This window comes from Podarcis vaucheri (assembly GCF_965113315.1).
Source record: "Podarcis vaucheri genome assembly, chromosome: 10".
Taxonomy (NCBI): Eukaryota; Metazoa; Chordata; class Lepidosauria; order Squamata; family Lacertidae; genus Podarcis; species Podarcis vaucheri.
Window position 1 is genome coordinate 72,661,898 of NC_138748.1, and position 19,616 is coordinate 72,681,513.

At 46.7% G+C, this 19,616-nt stretch overlaps 2 protein-coding genes across 2 annotated transcripts in view; both read left to right on the plus strand.

The window, feature by feature from the left end:
- LOC309541299 (uncharacterized protein) overlaps positions 1-14,240 on the plus strand; it is a 64,971-nt gene extending 50,731 nt beyond the window's left edge. Inside the window, exon 2 of the mRNA XM_082239012.1 lies at positions 11,429-14,240. Within this exon, the coding sequence (XP_082095138.1) occupies positions 11,613-13,121 (1,509 nt within the window). The 5' untranslated portion in view covers positions 11,429-11,612 and the 3' untranslated portion in view covers positions 13,122-14,240. The remainder of the gene's footprint in view (positions 1-11,428) is intronic.
- LOC309541280 (uncharacterized protein) overlaps positions 1-19,616 on the plus strand; it is a 123,030-nt gene that overhangs the window by 27,630 nt on the left and 75,784 nt on the right. The window lies entirely within an intron of this gene.

A 19,616-nucleotide genomic window follows, 5' to 3' on the forward strand; every position in this document is an offset into this window, starting at 1 on the left:
CCATTCAGAACATGCAATTAGGTAAATCTCCAGGACCGGATGGTTTGACTTCAAGATATTATAGATCTCTGAAAGAATGGTTAATACAACCTTTAAAGGAAGTCTGTAATGAAATACTGGAAGGGGTAAGGGCACCAGAGTCGTGGAAGGAAGCTTATATTACACTTATACCGAAAACAGAGACACATCTTAAGAACTACCGCCCCATATCGTTGCTTAATGTGGATTATAAAATTTTTGCAGATATTTTGGCTAAAAGATTAAAAAAGGTGCTAGTAGAAGAAATTCATAAAGACCAAGCGGTCTTTCTCCCGGGCAGACATTTGTCTGACAATACGAGGAACATAATTAACATCTTAAAAAAACTACAAGTGAATATTAATACTAAAGCAGTTCTGATATTTGTGGATGCGGAGAAAGCCTTTGACAATATCTCTTGGAGTTTTATGAAGAAGAATTTACAGGGGATGGGGGTAGGTCAAGGTTTTGGAAATGGTATAGGTGCAATTTACTCAGAACAAAAGGCTAAATTAATTGTGAATAATGTAGTGACGGAAGAATTTTTTTTTTTTAAAAAAAATAATATTTATTGAAAATTTTAAGATTACAAAAAAACAAAGAGAAGAAGGAAAAACAAATAACAATTCAAAATCAAAAAGCAAAAGCAAAGCACATAATACATCAAAATCAAAAAGCAAAAATAAACAAAAAAATAAAATAAAAACAGATCCAGTATTCTGAAACCCTTAACTGTCATTACCTTATTTCATCGACCTCCTCACACCTCCCTTTTTTGTATTCTAGTTATTAATTATCTCAGCAAATCCTTTCCATCTTTCATAATATTCTGTCATTAAATTACCTTGATCTATTTTAACCTTATCTTACCATAAAAAACCTTAAAATTTAAAACTTAAATCTTATTTATACCAATTTCTCATAACCATAACATATTCTTACATAATTCTTTTTAACATTTCTGCTAAAGACAAATAATTTTGTTCCAACATTTTTCTAATACTCATTAATTTTACGAAAATTTTCCTAAATAATTATTTTAAAACTTTCTCCCAATCTTCTTCCAACGTCTCTTCCTCCTGGTCTCGGGTTTTGTCAGTCCTTTCTATCCCATCCATCTAGTTCATCAACCCGGTAACCTTATGTCCGAGACCCTTAAATCTCTTCCATGTCCCTTCCGCAAGTCTTCTTCATATTTATACCTGTATTTTACTTTGTCTTCTGCTCCTTTCATTCGTGGAGACTCCAGCTTGACGATATTTTTGTCCCTTCTCGACAGATCAGCCCCTTTTTCATAGTCAACACTGTACTCCATGTAGTATTTAAAAGCATGTTTCAAGGTCCCTCCAAAGTTAAGGGCCCCCACAACTCTGAACTCCTCCCAGCCCAAAGCCAGACTTGACAGGTCAAAACATCCCTGCATAGGGGGGGGGGGTCTATCCAGCCCCCCATCTCCAAACCAAACAAGACTCTATCTCTCCAAATCTGGCTTTTTCCAGGTTCATTCGTCAGATCCAGCAACTCATGTTCCTGCTGGGCCACAGTTCCCTCCATCTCTGCCTCCCGAGGTCCAGCAACAACCTCCTCCCTCATCTGATCTGTCAGAGCACACTCCTGGATTAATTCCTGAGTGCGATCTATATAGATACCCACTGCCTGTCCAAAATTTCCAATCGCAACAGTCATCAAATGCGTCTTCTCATGTAGCTGTTCCAATAGAGCACTTGTCTTGCAGAAGGCAAGCACCAGAGCCTCCGAGTACATTCTTGTGCAAGGTCAAAGTCTGATCCCACAATCTTAATCTATTGCAGCTGCAAAGCTCCCCAGTTCAAATTTAATAACAGTTTCACAAGCTCCCTCTAGGGGAAAAAGCTTCTATTTGTATCCATCTCTTCTTCTGCTTCTTTTTTTTAAAAAAGCAGATCTAACAACAAAGTTTCCTCTTTCAGGTATTTTGTCAATATTTTGTTCTTTTTAGATGCGAAGGGGAACAATGGAATCAATATGTTTCTCTTCTTTTAACTATCTGTCAAAAATGTTTGTCTATAGTCAATGAACTTCCCAAGGATGTCTGTCCTGACACCCCGCTCCCAGGTTCAAGACGGTGGAAAATTGCTTTTTTTTACTCTCTCTTCTGCAGGTTTAAACAGTCCAGAGAAAATTCCCCCCTCTTCTCCTGCTTCCAAGGGGGGTTCAGTAATATATATATATATATATATATATATATATATATATGCAGGTTTTGGTGTCTTCGGGTGTCTTCCCGTGTAAGAGTCGGGGTGTCTGGGCGACGTTTCGACGAGGTCTCACTCGTCATCTTCAGGCTGGTGCTTTCGGCTTCTTGTTACTGTCTCTGTTCCAGTAACAAGAAGCCGAAAGCACCAGCCTGAAGATGACGAGTGAGACCTCGTCGAAACGTCGCCCAGACACCCCGACTCTTACACGGGAAGACACCCGAAGACACCAAAACCTGCATTCCTGTACCCGTGAAAATCTACGAAAGCATATATATATATATATATATATATATATATATATATATATATATATATAATTTTATTCACTTTTCACAAATTTTTAAACAAATACGGATAACACAAACAAGCACACACAAAAATAACAAGTATAATTTCAGATCCTTATTTTCTTGTAACTTCTTTCTCCGACTTCCCCATACCTCCCCTTTCTGCATTCTATTTTCAATTTTTTCCCAGCAAATCCTTACTCTTGATTTTGTTTAATTTACCTCCTCTATTTTTCTTTAAGCTTAACCCTTACAGCTGTAAACCCCTTACTTTTTAAAGCCAGCGTCATTCTAACATTCAATAATTTTACAATATTTCTTAAGATAATTTTTGAATTTCTTCCAATCTTCTCCTGCCGCCTCTTTTCCCTGGTCTCGGATTCTGCCAGTCATTTCTGCCAATCCCATATAGTCTATCACCTTCATCTGCCATTCTTCCACGGTGGGTAGGTCTTGTCTTCCAATACTTTGCGATGAGAATTCTTGCTGCTGTTGTAGCATACATAAAGAATGTTCTGTCTTTCTTTGGCACCAATTGGCCGACAATGCCCAGAAGAAAGGCCTCTGGTTTCTTAGGGAAGGTATATTTAAATACCTTTTTCATTTCATTATAGATAATCTCCCAGAAAGTCTTAATCCTTGGGCATGTCCACCAAAGGTGAAAGAATGTACCTTCAGTCTCATTATATTTCCAACATTTATTATCGGGCAAATGGTAGATTTTTGCAAGCTTGACTGGGGTCATGTACCACCTATAAATCATTTTCATAATATTTTCTTTTAAGGCATTACATGCCGTAAATTTCATACCGGTGGTCCACAACCATTCCCAGTCAGCAAACATAATGTTATGACCTATATCTTGTGCCCACTTAATCATAGCTGATTTAACAGTTTCATCCTGCGTATTCCATTTCAACAGCAAGTTATACATTTTGGACAAATTTTTAGTTTTGGGTTCTAACAGCTCTGTTTCTAACTGTAATGAAATATTGAAGGCAATGCCAAACAATGTCATTATAATCTAAGATGTAAAGTACCTTTCGATAAAGGAAGGGTGAGGGTGATGTGCTTTCAACTGTTTTTACTGTTTTTATAAAATTTTGTAATCTGCTCTAGGAGATTCGGATTACAGTGGTACCTCAGGTTAAGTACTTAATTCGTTCTGGAGGTCCGTACTTAACCTGAAACTGTTCTTAACCTGAAGCACCATGTTAGCTAATGGGGCCTTCAGCTGCTGCCGCGCCGCCAGAGCACAAATTCTGTTCTCAACCTGAAGCAAAGTTCTAAACCTGAAGCACTATTTCTGGGTTAGCAGAGTTGTAACCTGAAACTTATGTAACCCGAGGTACCACTGTACAGACAGGGAACTAACTAATGATGATGATGATGATGTTACATTGCTTAACGCTCCCCCTCCCCAGTCATGAATACTTGAGGGCACTCCTGGGTCCATCATGGTCTCTTGAGGCCCATGTCCAGCTCAGGCTAGTTCCCCACCCCACAGACCTTTGGGGACAGAGAGGACATGGCCCTGGTCCTCTCTGCGCCAGATGGGATGGTGGCAACGCTCTCTGTGTGGAGCTGCCTTGAAGGCGACTCTGGGAACTGGCTCAAAACGCAGCAGCCAGATGATTGGCTGGGCTGCCTCTCTTAATGAAGGACTTTGCACTCCTGCCTCTTTATCCAAGGAGATCAAGGATCTACCCCTCCTCACAGAGTCCCATCCCCCCCCCCAACAAACACATTGGATTCCTGTTTTAAAACAGTTGCACTGGTTGTTTCCTTTCCAGCAGGACCTCTCCTGCTCTCAGTGCCTTGGCTTTTGAGACCTCCAGTAGTGCTTTCATGGAACTATAGAGGTGGATGGCACCCCAAGAATCATCTAGTCCAACCCCCAGCAATCTCAGAGGCCACGCTTGCATCTGGAGGAACTACTAAGTGTTAGAATATTTCCGTTCCATCTTAAGGGACAGGCATGACTGTTGTGTGTCACATGCCTGTTTACACTCCAGCACAGCTTGCTGGGAACTTCTGTTTGTGTACAGTGGTACCTCCGGTTACAGAGGCTTCAGGTTACAGACACCACTAACCCAGAAATACCGTATTTTTCGCCCTATAGGACGCATTTCCCCCCTCCAAAAATGAAGGGGAAATGTGTGTGCGTCCTATGGGGTGAATGCAGGCTTCGCACACCTCTCGGCAAGCAGCGGGAGCCAGCACTGGGCTTCCCCCGCCCCAGCCCCGCACCTAGGGGGGAAAGAATTTCCCCCCCTTTATTCCCCCCCCAAAAAAAACTAGGTGCACCTTATGGGACGGTGCATCCTATAGGGCGAAAAATACGGTATTACCTCGGGTTAGGTACTTTGCTTCAGGATGAGAACAGAAATTGTGCTCCAGCAGCGCAGTGGCAGGAGGCCCCATTAGCTAAAGTGGTGCTTCAGGTTAAGAACAGTTTCAGGTTAAGAACGGACCTCCAGAACAAATTAAGTACTTAACCCGAGGTACCACTGTATAGCTTTTGCTTATGCTGTCTTGCTTTGGACATGAAGAAGAGCAGACATGATTCCTTTGTCCTGATGTATGTTGAATAAACTGCTTGTAAATCTGCTCACACATGCCTCTCCAGCCACTTCTGTTGTGCGTTTACTCTGCTGAGTGTGTGTGCCCAGCTACTGAAGGCTGCTGAAGCTCGGGTCGCAGTTTCATGCTGATCCAAGGACTGGGGATCGCCCAGCACACGGATTCCTTGGATGCATCCCAACACTAAGCACTGGAGGAGAAAATGAGGCCTGCAGGATCAGACCATAGGGCTGCCTCCTATGCGGGAGACAGGGCAGAGGATTCCCCCATCGCCCTCGCCTCCTCCTCGTCCACGGATTGGCCTCCTCCTCTTTTAACGCCACCTTGATTGGTGGCCTCCCTGGCTCTTGTGGGAGGCAGTTCCACAGGTTTTACTCTGCCCTGCAAGAGGAAGTGCTTTCTCTTCTCTGTCTTCCTTCCTTCCTTCCTTCCTTCCTTCCTTCCTCCCTTCCTCCCTTCCTTGCACCAGTGAGGTTTCAGGGACCATGGCATATTTCATGTCCGAATGTTTCCATCTGCAGACAACCTCTGTTATACAAGGGGACTGATCCATACATCCGAATGGGGTTTCTCTGCATGCATTTCCCTGATCCTGGACCCCAGACCCCTCCCCAAGGGGCCAGCAGCGCATCCATGCAAAGGAAGAGCAGAGCTGCCGCCCTCCTGCGACCCTCCGCGCCCTGACTTGCCCCCCTCTCAACATGCAGCGCTGGGACCCCCGCTTTCCCCATGGGCCCTATTTTGGGAGAGAGGAGACTCACCGGATCCCAGCAGGCGCCCCCAGGCAGCCTCTGCAGAGCCGAACCAACGGGACCCCCACACGCCCGACTTCTTGCAGGAAAGGGAGGGATAGGGCTTTCGCTCTGGAGGACCCTGCCCCCCTTACTTTCTCTCTCACGCCTTTCCCTCTCTCGAGCATCGTGCACCAATGGCATCCCGAGAAGGCGGAGGAGGAGAGGTTTATGTATTACAGTATTACTTCCGGCAAGGGATACATTTTGGACAGCAGCTGAAAGGCCCCCTAATAGCTGGCCCCTGAAGACGGGTCCTAAGAAATCCTCACTGACTCCCGGTCCGCTTCCGAGCACCATTCAAAGTATTGGTGCTGATCTTGAAAGCCCTACGCCTGAAAGCAGCTTTGTATTGAGAAGCTTTTAATATATCATGTTCGGTTATGTTTTCTTCTATTCTTTTGGAAGCTGCCCAGAGTGGCTGGAGCAATCCAGTCAGATGGATGGGGTACAAAAAAAGTTGTTGTTGTTTTTGTTAGACATCCAGCTTTTGATAGGGCTGCTTCGTTCTGTGCTTTTGGACTCCTATGTGGGCTTATGGTTCTGGTGCTTGTGGATCTCAAGGGATTTAATGTCTTGCCATTATAAATGCACAGGGATAAGCGCATTTACACAGACACATTTCCGCAAAAAGACCAAAACTCCGGCATGTAGCCGCAGGTGATACAATAGAAGCCTTTTCTGCAAATAGCCTTTGCAACACAACTCAATGGGTGGTAACAAAGTATACACATTTGCCTCTTTTCAACGGATGCTTTCGCTTAGCCCCGTTTCCTCAACGAACCCACCTATTTCTTGATGAAATGTAACTTCTGCCAGGAAAACCTGAGCTGAAATAGGAAGGAGAGCAAAACAGCAGCCCTGTCTGACCCCAGTCAGCCCCCAGACTCCCCCAGTCACGTGGCAGGAGATTCTTCCTGACCCCCCCATGAGATGTGTATGACATCATGGATGATCCATTGATGATCCACATGATCCAAGCAGACTGTTCCAAAGAGCAGATCTCTATGCCTGAATGAAACGGGTCTGCCATGATGGATTCTGGAGTCAAGAAATCCACCCTTTCCAATGATCTCTCAGGCTGGCCGGGAAAAGGCAGGGAGCAGGAATCGTCAGGCATCCCGATGGACAGACCTGTCATGTTGCCAAAACACGAACTCGGAGTCTGATCTGATATCCGTGTACAACGCATTTTGTGGCGCAGCCGGGGATGTTTTTGGGGTGCTCTCTCAGTGACGGGGGGGGGGCTACTTTCTGAGGGTGTCCAAATTGCAACGCGCTTTACTTCTGGGCTGCTTCATTCCTCGCATGGGGGGATCAACAGCTGCCTTGCTTTCTTCCTGGCCTCATTGTGTTACTTCTGACGGAGACACAAGGGATGAATTTTACCTGGGTGTCGGGGGGGGGAGGCGTGTGTGCAAAAGCCCAAGCCCCATTTTTTCCGTAACACAGGAGTCACAAAGCCTAACCCGCTACTCAGTGTGCTCCAATATCGTCCTAAAACATGGAACGGATCTCAGCTCATGTCGTGGGGTGGGGAAGGGAAGGATTTTGTAATGCAAACATTGTATGGGGGGGACCCCGCTTTGCAAATGGATTGGCGGGATCAACCCTTTCCCGCTCTCCTCATCCCCTGAACGAAGAAGGGAGGGGGGAACCTTCCTCTCCTTCGCCCCCCTCAATTTCTCCCTTCCTGGTACACCCTCCTCTCACTCCGCCCCCACAACCCTCAAACCCCCCCAGTATGTCGCACCTCTTCCTTCTGCTCCTCCTCCTCTCCATCCGGCTTCTGTTTCTGGAATGAGGGGAGAGAGCCCCCCTCCCAAACTGCCTGCTTCGCCCGCAAGTGGAGCTTCTGCGCCGGATTGCTGCTCTGCGGCGTAGCTCTAGGGGAGCGCGCTTTCGGAAAGGGGAGGAGGATGGGAAGAGGAGGATCCCCGCCCCCCGTGGATGTTGCAGGAAAGAAATGAGACTCGAGAGCGAGGACAAAGAGGTAAAGGGGTCGCGGGGGGGGGAGAGGGGAGAAAAGGACCCAGAGACCCCCGCCAGCTCCCCAAAGCGCCTTTCGTGGGCCCCATGGGAAGGGCCTGGATCCCTGCACGTGTCCTGCGAAGGGGGCTTTCCTTGGCCCCTTAGGCGCCTTGGCAGCGGCAGACATAACCCTAACCATATAAGGCGCCAAGGGGGGGGCTCTGGGTGCAGGGGAGACTCTGGGACAGAGGGAGGGAGTCGAGGAAGTGGGGAGGGGGAGCATTCCTGGGGCAGGAAAGGGCAGCATTGGGGGGGGGGAGCTAGGAAGACCAGTCTTTGGAGAGACATCTCCATGGTGGCGCCTGCGGGGATTCTCTGGAGGGGCCGCCTTGGCTTCTCCCTCCCAGCAATCGGCCACCCCTTCAAGGCAACCAAAGGGATCCCTGGAAAGTGGGGGGTCGTGTCCCCCCTCCCCTTCCTTCTTGCATGCTCCCTCCTCTTCCCACCCCATAAGCCCCTGCCCTGTCCAGTCGCAGCGGTTCAAATCAGGAGAGGAAGAGAGGAGAGGAGAGGTCTTCTCAGAAGCGGCTCTTGGTTTCCGCAATCCCACCCAGGAATCAGCCAGAAACCTTTTCCTCTCTCTCAGGCTTCCATCTTTAAGAGTCTTTTCCACTGCCTGGTGCATTGAGGATGAGGATAATGTACACCTCCTAACAATTGATCCCACCACCTGCTCTCAGCAGAAAGGAAACTCCCTTATCAGCTAAAATGTTCCAGCTAGAGAAAACATCAGCTTTGAATCACACAGAGTAAAACCACCAGAACCTTCTTGAAGCAATAGACCAGGAATGATTGATCTCTCTACATTAGATCAATGCTTTTCTATGCCTGAAAAATGCAACTATGACACTTTAAAGGTCAGCACCAACAGTGTGAATTGTGCTTGGAAATGTGCTGGGAGCCAGGGAAGATCCTTTAGGACCAGTGTTATGTGGTTTCCGCGGCTGCTCCCATTTACTAGTCCAGCTGCCGCATTCTGGATTAGTTGCAGTTTCTGAGTCACCTTCAAAGGTAGCCCCATGTACAACACATGGGAGTAGTCCAAACTGGAGATAACCAGAGCATGCACCACTCTGGTGAGACAGTCCGAGGGCAGGGAGGGTCTCATCCGGTGTACCAGATGGAGCTGGCAGACAGCTGCCCAGGACACAGAACTGGCCTGCGCCTCCATGGACAGCTGTGAGTCCAAAATGATCCCCAGGCTGTGCCCCTGGTCCTTTAGGGCCACAGTTACCCCATTCAGGACCAGGGAATCCTCCACAACTTACTGTCCTCCAGGGACAGTACTTCTGTCTTGTCAGGATTCAACCTCAATCTGTTAGCCGCCACCCATCCTCAAATCACCTCCAGGCACTCACACAGGGCATTCACCGCCTTCACTGGTTCCAATTTAAAAGAGAGGAAGAGCTTGGTATCACCCACATACTGGTGAACACCCAATCCAAACCCAATCCAAACCAGCTTCTTCATATAGATATTAAAAAGCATGGGGGAGAGGATGGAGTTCTGAGGCACCCCACAAGGGAGCACCCAGGGCTCAGAGCACTCATCACCTAACACCACTTTCTGGACATGGCCCAGGAGGAAGGAGGGGAGCCACTGCATAGTAATTCCCCCAGCTCCCCAGAGGGTCCAGAAGGATGCCATGGTCAAAGGTCTCCAAATCCACTGAGAGATCCAGCAGAACCAGGAAACAGCTTTCCTCTCAATATCTATCCCATTGGAGATAATCAGCCAGGGCAGTTCAAGTCCCATGATGAGGTCTGAATCCCCATTGGAAGGATCATGGTGCCAGGAGCTTTCCTGGTCCTGCAGCCTACAAAAGCTTCAGCCACAATACTTTTATTAGCTTTCAAGGGGCCACCAGATTCTTTGTCTTTTCAAATACTCTTACAGTGACATATTATGCACTTCTGTTTTCCTTGTTCCACATTGGAGAGACTTTGATACACAGGTCTGAGCTCATCTCTCCGCCTGAAACTGCTGTGTTAGCAGCACTGCCTGGGTAGTGTGTTTGGGGGTCCTGGGCTGCCTAGACAACTAGACCCCCTTCTCAGCCTGGCTGATATGGTCCCAAGGAAAGCAGAGCAGTATGTTTGGCACCAGCTTGGCTGCAGGAGTTGAATGAAGAAGGTGTGCAGGGCACTATCCAAGCATCTTAGAGACTCCACTCAAGATTTGTGTAGGTTTTCCTCCATAGCATTCACTTCTCCTGAAGATAAGTCATGAGGCAGCAAAGTTTAGGACCAGAGTTTTCCTTCTCAGTGGGCTCCCTTCCCTTTCCTCTGCAGGATGGGCAGAATCTGCCTTCTTGACTGTTGGATTCACTGTTGTTCTCATCCTCTCCATCCACCAGGGCCTGCCTTCACCTGCAGCAGAATTCCCCAACCCACCAAGGATTTGAGACCCATCAACAATCCTCACCTGGTTTTGCCAGCCGGTTGAAGCCATTCCTGGGATTGTGGCCCCTGTTGCATGCTGACAGCTTCTGGAAGCCACAGGTGAGAGCTGAGTGCAGGGTGGGGCACAGTGGTGGATAGGTTATGTCATAAGGTGCATGACATTTCCCCCACCAAAGGTACCGCCGCTCCTCTAACACCCCAAGACATTGTATAATTATGATACTTAAGACAAATCAGGAATAAATTCTTGTCTCCAGAGATAACACAACTTCAGGGCATCAATGAATCAATACCATATATTCAAGGCTGAAATTTCCACTAAGTACAGTTATCCCTTTGCCTTGAATATCCAGCTTTGTCAGTGCCAGATTATAGTTCTGTGTCAGCAGAGGGGCATGTGATCAGGCAGCACATCATCATTATAAAGAACCATTGGGGTGGGTGCTTCTGCCTGGGATTCCCATGTGCCATCTGCTTTCCTTCTGCTTCTCCTGCTCTCTCCATTTAATGTGAGGCATGCAGATGGAGGTCCATCTCCAAGAACAGGAGCTTCCCTGAGCACCCATTCAGCTGACCCCAAGCACCAAGCCTTGTCACTAGTTCTCTGACTGACCCAGGCCACAGTCCCTGGAAGAGATGAAGGCCTGGGACTCCCAAAATGGTCCATATGGACTTCCTGAAGCCAATGGGACTGTGCAGGTGATTCATGAAGATCTAGAGGTGGAAACAGGGGTGGATGGAGGATTATGATGCAGAGGATGGGGAATGTCCAAAGGAAAGATGGACCAGAGAAAGAGAGGGCCTCTTCATGGACAGAGAGCAGCTGCCTTTCCTGTGTGAAAACAATTGATTTGAAAAGGCTGTATTCCAAGATCATGCTGCGCTATTAACAATGACTGAGGATTATGAAAGGTTGCTGCTGCATTACTATCATTTGATGACATTGCATCTTCATTTCATAAAAACTGGGAACATGGGTAGGAGGCAGGGGAATATAGGAGATGTTGAAATAAGAAAAGCTGCTAATGGTGTTTGATGTGCTCTCTTTCCCTTTGTTCTCTTCCTTGAAACCAAAATAGGATTTCCTTTCCGCCCATTCTGAAGAAGGTGATACCCAAGACAGTCAGAATTCCAGAAGATGGGGAACCTTTCGTTTCATTAGGAATAGCCATTAAAATGTGTGAAATGTGGAATATGCTTCACTGAATGAGCAGACATATCTCACATCAATGAACTCAAACAGGAGAGAAACCATTTAAAGGTATGGAGAGTGGAAAAAGTTTCACTGACAGTGGAAAACTTAGAACACATCAGCAGACTCACATGGGCAAGAAAGGATTTCAATGCACAGAGTGTGGAAAGAACTTCAGTCAGAGGGGACACTTAACTTTACATCAACGGACACATACAGGTGAGAAACCTTTTAAATGTATGGAGTGTGGAAAGAGCTTCAGTCAGAATGGAAACCTTAGAAAACATGAACAGACGCACACAGGGGAACAACCTTTCAAATGCATGGAGTGTGGAAAGAGCTTCAGTCAGAATGGAAACCTTAAAATACATCAACAGACTCACACGGGTGAAAAACCATATGAATGTATGGAGTGTGGAAAAAGCTTTCATTTCACTGCAAACCTTAGAACACATCAACGGACTCACACAGGGGAGAAACCATTTAAATGCAGGGAGTGTGGAAAGAGCTTCAGTCAAATTGCGCACCTTAGAACACATCAACGGACTCACACAGGAGAGAAACCATTCAAATGCAGGGAGTGTGGAAAGAGCTTCAGTCAGATTGGAAACCTTAAATTACACCAACGGACTCACACGGGTGAAAAACCATATAAATGTATGGAGTGTGGAAAGAATTTCAGATTTAGTGGAACCCTTAGAACACATGAAGAGACTCATATAAGTAAAAAACGATTTAAATGCATAGATTGTGGAAAGTGTTTCAGTCAGAGTGCACACCTTAGAACACATCAACGGATTCACACAGGGGAGAAACCATTCAAATGTATGGAGTGCGGAAAGAGCTTTAGTGACAGTTCAAGACTCCATTTACATCGACGAACACACACAGGGGAGAAACCATTTAAATGTATTCAGTGTGGAAAGAGTTTCAGTCAGAATGGAGACCTCAGTAGACATCAACAGACTCACACAGGGGAGAAACCATTTAAATGCATGGAGTGCGGAAAGAACTTCAGTTTCAATGCAACCCTTAGAACACATCAACGGACTCACACAGGGGAGAAACCATTTAAATGTATGGAGTGCGGAAAGAGCTTCAGTCAGTTTGGAAACCTTAGAACCCATCAACGGACTCACACAGGGGAGAAACCATGTGAATGTATGGTGTGTGGAAAGAGCTTCAGTCAGCTTGGAAACCTTAGAATACATCAACAGACTCACACTGGGGAGAAGCCATTTAAATGTATAGTGTGTGGGAAAAGCTTCAGTTTCAATGCAAACCTTAGAACACACCAACGGACTCACACAGAAGAGAAACCATTTAAATGTATGGAATGCGGAAAGAGCTTCCATTTTAATGCAAACCTTAGAATACATCAACGAACTCACAGAGGGGAGAAACCATTTAAATGCATGGAGTGCGGAAAGAGCTTCAGTCAAACTGCGCACCTTAGAACACATCAACGGACTCACACAGGGGAGAAACCATATAAATGTATGGAGTGCGGAAAGAGCTTCAGTCAGAGTGGACACCTCAATATGCATCAACGGACGCATACAGGGGAGAGATCATTTTAATGAATGGAGTGCGGAAAAGTTTCAGTAAGAGTGAAAATCTTAGAGGAAGACATTTGCAGACACAGAGGAGGGAAAGCACTTAAATGTATGGCTTCAGTCAGAGTGAAACCCTTGATTTACGTCGACAAAATCACACAAGAGACAAACCACATAAATGTCAAGAAGAACTTTAAGGGTAGACGTTCAGTCCTATTGGAAGTCCTACATCAACAGAGCCAGTGTGGTGTAGTGGTTAAGAGCGGTAGTCTCGTAATCTGGGGAACCAGGTTCGCGTCTCCGCTCCTCCACATGTAGCTGCTGGGTGACCTTGGGCCAGTCATACTTCTCTGAAGTCTCTCAGCCCCACTCACCTCACATAGTGTTTGTTGTGGGGGAGGAAGGGAAAGGAGAATGTTAGCCGCTTTGAGACTCCTTCGGGTAGTGATAAAATGGGATATCAAATCCAAACTCTTCTTCTTCTTCTTCATGGTCAGGAAGAACTTTAAGAGCTGACGCCCTACAAACCATCAACAAACTCAAAGGCGAGAAGCAGTTTGATGGAAACATCGCAGAAAGTGCTTTAGTTACAATGGAGTGTTTATGAAACATCTAGGGAGATCTAAAGGGGAGAACCCTGTTAGATGTATGGAGTGCTTATATGTAAAACTGTATAGTCATGAAATAATGAAGGTAATGTCTCACAACAGTGATTATAATTTTATATGTAAAGTACATTTTGATAGAGAGGGGGAATCTAGATTGCTGGTGCTGAGGATCAGGGCTTTGTAAAGCAATTGATATTGCAATACACCGTGAATCACAGTGTGAGTTTCTGGGATGTGCCTGGAAGCAGGAGGCAGAAAGTTTTTCTTCATGAAGCCCCTGCAGATGCCGAGTTGCTGACTTCCCTCCCAGATGACAGGAAGCGAAAGACACACATCCATTGCCCTGTGTCCTTCCAGCCTCTTTCCTCCCTTGCTCCCTTCTGCCAGTGTGTGTTCCTGACCTAGATATCCTGTGTGCTGTATTTTTTTACGGCTGAAACTGGATTTGCTCTCAGAAACAAAGTTTTGTGCCTCACTGGAGACCCAGTGAGAACTGTATGCTTTGAAAGCTCAGTAAACTATTACTGAAGAAGTCCTACTGCCTCTGTGTGTGTTTTTGACCTCAGCGTGGGAATTGCTTTACACGTGGCCCCTACCCTGCTGCTACTTGGCTCATGCCCTGGAGTTGCTCTACTCAAGCATGCAAGAAGGGGGTGTGTGTGTGAGTGTCAGACTGGTTTAGGCACCAAACTCTCTCACCCCCACCACCGTGTGATCTCCAAACTCTGCTTCTTCACCAGAACGTCTCCCTGCCTCCTACGCTTTCTGAAGACAGATTAAAATACTGTAATTTAATTGGACATCTTCCCCCAAGCCTAATTGCAAAAGGGGGAAGGAGGAGCTGCAGGTACCCACCAGAACATTAAAAACACAGATTGAGGTGTCAACAGAAAGCAAAGCAAAGCCTACTTCAAGAGAAGCCGCTTCAGCTTCCAGCCTGTCCGCTCCCACAATCGCTGAAGAATACTTGCCATTTGAGGATGGCGGAGCTGAATGGAAGCGGGCAAGGAAGCCCCACAATCGCTCCTGCTAGAGCAGGGGTAGGCAACCTAAGGCCCGAGGGCCGGATATGGCCCATTCGCCTTCTCAATCCGGCCCACAGACAGTCCAGGAATCAGCGTGTTTTTCCATGAGTAGAATGTGTCCTTTTATTTAAAATGCATCTCTGGGTTATTTGTGGGGCATAGGAATTCGTTCATTTCCCCCCCTTCAAAATACAGTCCGGCCCACACATGGTCTCAGGGACGGTGGACCGGCCCACAGCTGAAAAAGGTTGCTGATCCCTGTGCTAGAGGAATAGGGGCAGTGACCCCTATACTCAAAGGTGACAGCCAGGAAGGAATTTCTCCCCACCCTTGTCACATGCAGCTGGGCTCACTTGCCAGAGCCACCTCGAGGGCCTGACTTGAATTCCCATTTATGTATATGGGAAACGGGGGGGGGGGTGTTCTCTGTTATGTTTCTGTGATTGTTATTAAGAAATGTATGCTCCCAAAAGTGTAAAGCCTTGGCTCTAGCGTGGTCATGTTGATACAAAATTGTACTGTGTAATGCTTTGAATCTGCTACTGAAACAGACTTTGTAAAACTTTGTACAAAATAGCTGGAACTAAGTGAAACTGTTGCTGTCATGACTTACCCAATATAGACCACCCCACACTGCCATCCAGTGGCTCATAGAATCGTAGAGCTGGAAGAGACCACAAGGGCCATCGAGTCCAACCCCCTGCCAAGCAGGAAACACCATCAGAGCACTCCTGACATATGGTTGTCAAGCCTCTGCTTAAAGACCTCCAAAGGAGGAGACTCCACCACACTCCTTGGCAGCAAATTCCACTGTCAAACAGCTCTTACTGTCAGGAAGTTCTTCCTAATGTTTAGGTGGAATCTTCTTTCTTGTAGTTTGGATCCATGGCTCCACAGTGAAAAACACACCCATTCATGACTAAGGCACATTTATTGAATAAGCCATTCTTCAAACAAAGTAACAACCTTTCACAAATAAAGACTGTCTTCTCCCGGTCCCAAAGCTGGGAACATCTTAGCACAACATTCTAATTATCGCTTCCGGTGCTGTTGCCTCTGTCGTCTCCATTCCTGCAACATCACAAAAGGGACCGCCATTAACAGAATGGGTTCAGCCCAGACACCGGCAGCAGGTACTTTGCAAACACATGAATAGCAAACATGTCACTATCACCCACCACTTCACAAAGGATCCTTAGCTGTAATCTCACGCTGGGGCACCTCCTCTCTGACGTCCTCCATGACAGATCTATGAGGGCGGGAAAAGGTGGGGTGGACAACCTTTTCTGACATTTATAAAAGTATGGTCTTTTGTTCAGAGTTCCCTCCTTCTTCCTGCGTGAGTGCCTTGAGAAGGTCTATTAATAAAAGATCAGGGAGGACACGGGTGGCACTGTGGTCTACGTGTGAATTTTCAGGGAGACAGGAGAGGATATATTGTTTAATAATATCCTATCTAACTTGCGCTAGGAAGTTCTATAACTTAGCAGAGTTTTGCATTCCCCTTTTAAACTCCCAGTCACCAGTCTAGCTGCAACATTCTGGATTAATTGCAGTTTCCGGGTCACCTTCAAAGGTAGCACCACGTAGAGCACATTGCAGTAGCCCAAGCGGGAGATACCTAGAGCATGCACTACTCTGGCGAGACAGTCTGCAGGAAGGGAGGGTCTCAGCCTGCATAGCAGATGGAGCTGGACGCAGAATTGGACACAGAATTGACCTGTGCCTCTGTGAGTCCAACTGTGAGTCCAAAATGACTCCCAGGCTGCGCACGTGGTCCTTCAGGGGCACAGTTACCCCATTCAGGACCAGGGAGTCCTCCACACCATCCTGCCCCCTGTCCCCCAAGAACAGTTCAGGATTCAACCTCAATCTGTTTTCCGCCATCCATCCTCCAACCACTTCCAGACACTCACACAGGACCTTCACTGCCCTCACTGGTTCTGATTTAAAAGAGAGATAGAGCTGGGTATCATCCGCATATTGATGAACACCCAGCCCAAACCCCCTGATGATCTCTCCCAGCAGCTGCATGTGGATGTTGAAAAGCATGGGGGAGAGGACAGAACCCTGAGGCTCCCCACAAGTGAGGTTCCAGGGCTCTGAACACTCATCCCCCAACACCACTTTCTGAACACGGCCCAGGAGGAAAACCACTGTATGACAGTGCCCCCAGCTCCCAGCCCCTCTAGACGGCCCAGAAGGATGTTATGGTCGATGGTATCAAAAGCCGCTGAGAGATCCAGCAGAACTAGGAAACAGCTCTCACTTTGTCCCTAGACCTCCAGAGACTCCTTTTGCATTTAGAAGTGCTATTAAATGTTGCTTCCGGTGCACAAAATTTTATTCATTCAGCATAGGCATTTCTTGCCTTGCATCACTATCAAAAGCAATACTGGCCATCTCAAAATTCAAAAATATTCAAAATTTCAAAAGCTGTCAAAATCTCAAAATCAAAATAGCAAAAAATCTCAAAATACAAAACAAATCTTCACTGCTTTAGGTCACTGTGAACTCTAAGGGACTGAAGGGGGGGTGCTTAATCCCCACTACACTATGGAACAAAGGACCATGTGCTTACCAGGAAGTATGCTCAGAAAAATACTTTTCTGCTTAGGATCTCAATCCTTCAAAAATACGCAACGCTGGGGCCAATAACCCTTTGTGGGAATGTTCAGAGAGGCGGGAGAGGATATATTGTTTAATATACTTCCTAACTTGCGCTAGCAAGTTCTATAACTTAGCAGAGTTTTGCATTCCCCTTTTAAACACACTGTGGTTAGCTTGTTGCAAGCTTGTTTCAGCTTCTCAATATAAGATTCCTGGTAATTTCCTTTATATCCCTCTTAAAAAGAATAGACACAACACAATCTTGTGTAAAGTATATAAAAGACGTTTACTCACACATTCAGTTCACAGATGGATCCCTGAAGGCAGACTTAGTTACAAAGTATATACACGTGGATCTACCTCATATGAGGGGTTAATCCCAGTGACTGCAGACTGTCAGTCACTGCAGCTGCTTGCCCTGTGCTTTTGTTACCTGAACAGGTAAGGTCACGCCCACCTCTAGTCACATGCTAAAGGAAGTTTGTCCCCGTCAGGAGGAAACAGGATGTTTTCAACTGACTGGACCAAACATTCCCTCTCATGTCCAGTCTAGAAAAACTAGGAATGTTGTACTTGACTGCTATCTATGTATCACAGTCTAAACCACTGAGCCTCTTGAGCTTGCTGACCAGCGGTTCAAATCCCCACGATGGGGTGAGCTCCCATTGCTCTGTCCCAGCTCCTGCCAACCTAACAGTTCGAAAGCATGCCAGTGCAAGTAGATAAACCGGTACCGCTGCGGAGGGAAGCTAAACGGCATTTCAGTGCACTCTGGTTTCTGTCACGATGTCCTGTTGTGCCAGAAGCGGTTTAGTCATGCTGGCGACATGACCCAGGAAGCTGTCTGTGGACAAACAGCAGCTTCCTGGGCCTGAAAGTAAAATGAGCGTGGCAACCCCATAGTTACCTTTGACTGGACTTAACAGTCCAAGGGTCCTTTACCTTTTTTTACCTTAATAAAAATCAGACTTAGCAGCCGGTTTGCTCCAGCTGTCCTTCCAGTGAACACTCAGGGTTGATTTCCTTCAGAATTGATAGGTTTGATCTTCTTGCAGTCCATGGGACTCTCAAGAGTCTCCTCCAGCACCAGAATTCAAAAGCATCAATTCTTCAATGATCAGCCTTCTTTATGGTCCAGCTCTCACTTCCCTACATCACTACTGGGGAAACCATAGCTTTAACTATACGGACCTTTGTCGGCAAGGTGATGTCTCTGCTTTTTAAGATGCTGTTTGCGTTCGTCATTGCTTTTCTCTCAAGAAGCAGGAGTCTTTTAATTTCATGACCATCTGCAGTGATCATGAAGCCCAAGAACGTAAAATCTCTCACAGCCTCTATTTCTTCCCCTTCTATTTGCCAGGAGGTGATGGGACCAGTGGCCGTGATCTTCGTTTTTTTGATGTTGAGCTTCAGACCATATTTTGCGCTCTCCTCTTTATAATAATAATAATAATAAATTTTATTTATATCCCGCCCTCCCCAGCCGAAGCCGGGCTCAGGGCGGCTAACAACAATAAAACAGTATAAAAGTATAACATAAACAACACTCTAAAATCATTCATTGTAAAATTAATTAATTCAGGCCACTGGCAACCATTGGGCCAGAGCTCCGCGAAGATTGCCGAGGGAGGGAGTCAGGCTGTGCCCTGGCCAAAGGCCTGGCGGAACAACTCTGTCTTGCAGGCCCTGCGGAAAGATGTCGAGTCCCGCAGGGCCCTGGTCTCTTGTGACAGAGTGTTCCACCAGATCGGAGCCACAGCCGAAAAAGCCCTGGCTCTAGTTGAGGCCAGCCTAACTTCTCTGTGGCCTGGGACCTTCAAGATGTTTTTATTTGAAGACCGTAAGTTTCTCTGTGGGGCATACCAGGAGAGGCGGTCCCATAGGTACGAGGGTCCTAGGCCGTATAGGGCTTTAAAGGTTAAAACCAGCACCTTAAATCTGATCCTGTACTCCACCGGGAGCCAGCGCAGCTGGTATAGCACCGGGTGAATGTGATCTCGCAGCGAAGACCTCGTAAGGAGTCTCGCTGCAGCATTCTGCACCCGCTGGAGTTTCTGGGTCAGTCTCAAGGGCAGCCCCACGTAGAGCGAGTTACAATAATCCAGTCTGGAGGTGACCGTCACGTGGATCACAGTGGCTAGGTCAGGGCGAGAGAGGTAAGGAGCCAACTGCTTAGCTTGGCGGAGATGGAAAAATGCCGCCTTTGTTATAGCTGCAATCTGCGCCTCCATGGAAAGGGAGGCGTCGAAGATTACACCTAAACTCTTAACAGACAG